We start from the raw sequence: 5,327 nt of genomic DNA, 5'->3' as shown, positions 1-5,327 counted from the left end.
CTCAAATAAAGTATAGAGACTGAGAAAACTTCTTTTTTTGTGGCATATTTCTAAAATAGTGTTGGGACCTGACAAAGATGTATGCATTCAATGAATATCTGCTGGATAATTAAAAGCAAACTAAATTTATTGAACATGTGTAAAGACAATTATTCTTGCTCTATATTAAATTTAATTCACTAAATACACTATATGAGCTAAAGATATTCTATGGATAAAGAATAATTTTTTCTTCTTCAAATTAAATATAGGGAAACTAAAGGCAGAGTTCCCATTGTAGTTATTATGATAATTCCTATCACTATAGCTCTTAATTATTCCCCAGAAACCATCTACGAAACAAGGACACAAAAGAAAGACAAAGATAAAAATCTCCTTCTACTTCTCCCTTATTCTTTGGGGAATAATAATAAACTTTGGTGCTTGACTGTACATAAGAATTCCAAAAATAATAAAGGATAAACATTAAATCAACAAGAAATATAGAGGGAGAGAGTCTCAAGTCACAAGACGATGATGCAAGCAAATATGAACATATATAAAACATTTCATCTTGGCTTGTTTTGACCACAAACATGTGCTTTTGAGTTGGAAAAGAATGGCAGCTTTTAGTGTTCATTCTTGGCAATTCACAGAAGATTACAAACTGGACCATCCAATATTTTTAAATTCTTTCATATGTTTATGTGATCCATGGAGTAATAATTTTTCTTCCATCTCTAACTTTCTCAGCATTCATTCAAAGAGTGAGTATAAACTGTTTAATAGAATGAGCCACATTTACTGAAGTTTTGCAAATATAATTTCTTTTTGCCCATGAGAAAACAATTATTTGAATGAAATCTTGGTTTTTAAAAAAAACTAAAAATATTAATGTTCTTGTTTCCCTGAGATCCGAAGAATATTTTTAAATAAATTCACATATGCCTTTGAGAGATGACAAAGGGATGTATAGGTCTGGAAAGACAGTGCAAGGGTTAAGTTACTTGCCTTGTGTACACATGACCCCAATTCAACCCCTTGTGTACAGCTGACCCCAATTCAACCCCTGCATACTGTCCCTCAACTACTACCAGACCCCTGAACACTACCAGGTGTGGTTCAAGCCACCTTCAATACCCATAATAGATGCATATACAAAGAATCTTAGGATTTAAAGTGAAGATATATGTTAGCTGTTAAATCATTGGAGAATGATACATCTTTTTTATGTGTAGGTAAATAAGGATATTAAAGATATTTTCCATGGGGCTGGAGCAATAGCACAGTGGGTAGGACATTTGCCTTGCATGTGGCCGACCCGGATTTGATTCCCAGTACCCCATATGGTCCCCCAGCACTGCCAGGAGTAATTCCTGAGTGCATGAGCCAGAAGTAACCTCTGTGCATCACCGGGTGTGACCCAAAAAGCAAAAAAAAAAAAATTTTTCCATAATATGTTTTCTTCTAAATTTGTGTATTGCTTTTCACTTTCATCATATTAATGAAATATTTTATACTGTGAATTAATAATTCTGTAAATAACAATATATTCAGCATGTTTAGGGTTATGGTAATTATTTTTGTTGCATTTACATGCAGGATTTACACTAAACTGACCATTGCTATCTCCAGGAAATATTCAAAATATTCAAAAACTTAAAGGGTGAGTACCAAGAATTATTTGAAATGAATCTTTTTTCTCTGACCACTAAATAAAATGAAATACCTGAGAAGCTTAAAGAGATGCCCTGAATAAATAGAACACAAGAATGTCTAAAGAACCAAAAGACAGTTCATTAAAACATAAAATTATAATTCAAGATATTGGGAGATATAATTGCCCCTAAAGACCCATATAAATGAATTCTTTTTAAAATTCATTAGTTGACTGAGGCTTTTTGTGATTTTTTTAATTTATTCTTTTATTGAATCACCATGTGGAAAGTTACAAAGCTTTCAGGTTTAAGTCTCAGTTAAACAATGCTCGAACACCCATCCCTTCACCAGTGAATATGTTTTATGAAATTTATAGACTGTACTTTTATACAGTCCCAGGATCAATGAGAATCTATAAGCAGTAGTCATTTATGTTTAGCTGTCCTTGCAATAGTTAGATGAGTGTGAAATACACAGTCTGACCAAGGAATTCTGTTATAATTTCCTATATATAAATATGTAAAGAAATTTCTTAACTCGTGATCCTACATTCTCACCTTCAAAATCCTTCCTTGATTTATTAAATAATCTTTGAAATGTGAAAATATTTCCAGGAAGGAAAAACAAGAATTCAACAAAAATACGTTATGATTTGGCTGTCAACAGCTTGATTACAAACCCCACAAATCTGGACCAGAGCTATAGTACAGTGAGTAGGATGTTTGCCTTGCACTCGGCTGACCCGAGTTCAATCCCCAGGATCCCATATGGTCTCCCAAGCACCCGCCAGGAGTAATTCCTGAGTGCAGAGCCAGGAGTAACCCCTGAGCATCAATGGGTGTGACCCAAAAAAGCAAAATAATAATAATAATAATAATGAAGTACAAACTCCACAGATCCATCCTGGGTATTTTTCCTGCCCTGTTTTCTATTTTCAAAATGAAAATGCCTAATAAATGTTTTTGAAAAATTACTTCACCTAAAATAATAGGCCAAAAATATGGTCCTAAGAAACAGAAATATTTGGTCATGATTTAATAGCAACTACCTTAGGGTGGAACTAAGCAGAGAAAAAGAAGTCAAAGACCCCATGTATCAGATTTACCTATAGGAAAAGTCAGGTGGAGCATTACAATGGGTGTAAAAAGATAAGTAAGGTCCATTTAAAAGGGATAAAAGTGAACATGTGGAAAGTGCTGCAAATAAAGGAATATGAAAACGCTTGTGGAAGGGGAGGCAAAAATGTTTAAAGAAAGCATTTGCAAAAAAATAAAAATTTCCTGTCAGTCCATTATAAAGTGACCACATGAACTATGGCTACATGGCACAGGCATACTGAACTGGTTACAGTCTCTCAAACCAGTTGTATTCCTAAAGTCGATTGAACTAAATAGGCATATCTAGTACATATTCAAATGGAAGTACATCAAGATACTCACTTGGGATCATTTAGAGACAAAGTACAGGATTCTTTCTCAAAGCATATAACATATCCAGTTTCTTTTTTTCAAAGCTGTTTTTAATATAAAATGATACACATCAATCATAAACACCACAGATTCAAGGACGATAGAGGTCTTTTTAATAGCACTTCAAAAACATAATGAATAAGTTGAATGAGCTGTAAATGAAGCAATCATAAAATTGTGCCTTGTTGAGTAATTATATTATATGCGGTCTTTTAAAATAGCTAGATATATCACTTAATTATCATATTTTAGGTAATCTAGTCTTAGGTATTTTATATCATATCTAGTACTATTCCAATACTATTCAAAGAAGTTCACCTGGACAGAAATGTAGCTTCAACAGTTCAAGTAAACAAATGAACAAGTAGATTAATAGGCATTTTTTCATAATACCAAAAAGATATACACTAGGACTTTGCCTAATAGTCTTAGCAAGGTAAAGTATACACTCAAGGAACTGGATATTACAGTGAATGGGGCACTTGCTTTGCTCATGGCCAACCTAGATTTCATTCTTGGCACCCCATATGGTCCCCTGAGCTCTGCAAGGAACAAGGAGTAAGCTCTGAGCACAGCTCAAAAACAAACAAAAAGGGGGGGGGGAGGAATCACTTAGCTCAAATTATCTCTATTTTTGAATATTTATGATACTAATATATGTATGTTCAAAGTCTGTGTCATAAAAGTCACTGATTTAATGTTTAAGCAAAGCTGTTTTGGAACAGAATCAAAAGAAATGTGGTGATTTCAGAAAGAACCCGCATTCCCAATTAGAGTGCAATAATCAATGTCTTCTCCATGTCTTCCAGACCAATGAATGTTTCCGGCAGAGAAACCACCTCTGTCAGCTACTTTATCCTCCTGGGCTTTCCCTCCAGCCCAGAAATGCAGCTCCTCTACTTTGGGCTCTTCTCAGTAACCTACACCCTAACCCTGATGGGGAATGCAGTCATTGCCTGTGCTGTGAGGTGGGACCGACGCCTCCACACACCCATGTACATCTTCTTGGGGAATTTCTCTCTCCTGGAAATAGGTTATGTCACCACAACTGTCCCTAATATGCTGGTCAACTTTCTATCCAGCAGTAAGTCCATTTCTTTTGTAAGCTGCTTTGCACAGTTCTACTTCTTCTTTTCATTTGGGTGTGATGAGGGTTTCTATCTTTGCATTATGGCCTTTGACAGGTACCTTGCCATCTGCCGTCCTCTGCATTACCCGCGCATCATGACCAAACAGCTGTACACTGGCCTTGTCATTTTCGGATGGTCGAGTGGTTTAGTCCTCTTTATAACCCCAGTTGTTCTCATTTCACGGTTGCCCTTCTGTGGCCCAAATACAATTGACCATTTTATATGTGATCCTGTCCCACTGATGATGCTATCTTGCTCTAAAAACAACATCACTCAATTCATTTATTCTACTTTCAATGTTATTTTCATGATTGGTACCTTTCTCTTTGTTATGTGCTCCTATGCTCTGGTGATTCTGTCTGTGCTAAGAATGCCCTCGGCAGCAAGCAAACGCAAAGCTTTCTCTACTTGTGCTTCTCACCTGGCAGTGGTCATTCTGTTTTTTGGGTCAGTTATGGTGATGTATATCAGCCCTGGATCAGGACATCCAGTAAAAACGCAAAAAATTATTACATTGTTTTATTCTGTGATAACACCTCTCTGTAATCCTCTAATATATAGCCTCAGAAACAAGGAGATGAAGGCTGCCCTTAGGAAAATCTTCAGAATTGATCAAGGTATCCACAAAATATAAATGAGAACCAAATTCCATTTCTCAATTTACCTAATTAAACCATATTTTCTACAAGTTTATTGTTTGGTTAATAGACTTCTATATAATACCTATTATCATTTTCAGGGAAAATATTTACCACGTTATGCATTAGTCTTACATAAGAATATGCTCTAATTTTGAATTTAGTTTTTAACATGAATTCAATTTTGTGGTCCTTCTAGTATGTACTTCAACTTCTAAGTAGAGAAATCTGTTTTGTATTACTGAACTAATTCAATTAGTACATATGTAATGGAGACCAATAAACTATGCTGAGAATTGATGCTAACTCAAGAGTTTTCTATTGAAACATATTGATTAGTAACAAAGATTCCAGTTTGAAGGAAATATAACTTGTCAAAATATAGCGTGTATCTTTATAAAAACATAAAATAACTTCAACTGAACATTAAGACAAAATTAAATCTTTTGGTT

General features: G+C 34.8%; 1 protein-coding gene across 1 annotated transcript; it reads left to right on the top strand.

The window, feature by feature from the left end:
- The first annotated feature begins 3,920 nt into the window (after positions 1–3,920).
- On the top strand, positions 3,921–4,871 carry LOC129403472 (olfactory receptor 11G2-like). Its single transcript, XM_055132099.1, has one exon. It carries the CDS (start codon positions 3,921–3,923, stop codon positions 4,869–4,871), a length of 951 nt encoding a protein of 316 aa, XP_054988074.1.
- Positions 4,872–5,327: the final 456 nt, after the last annotated feature.

The sequence above is a fragment of the Sorex araneus genome, chromosome 3 (assembly GCF_027595985.1).
Source record: "Sorex araneus isolate mSorAra2 chromosome 3, mSorAra2.pri, whole genome shotgun sequence".
Lineage (NCBI taxonomy): Eukaryota > Metazoa > Chordata > Mammalia > Eulipotyphla > Soricidae > Sorex > Sorex araneus.
This window is presented reverse-complemented; position numbering and strand designations above follow the sequence as displayed.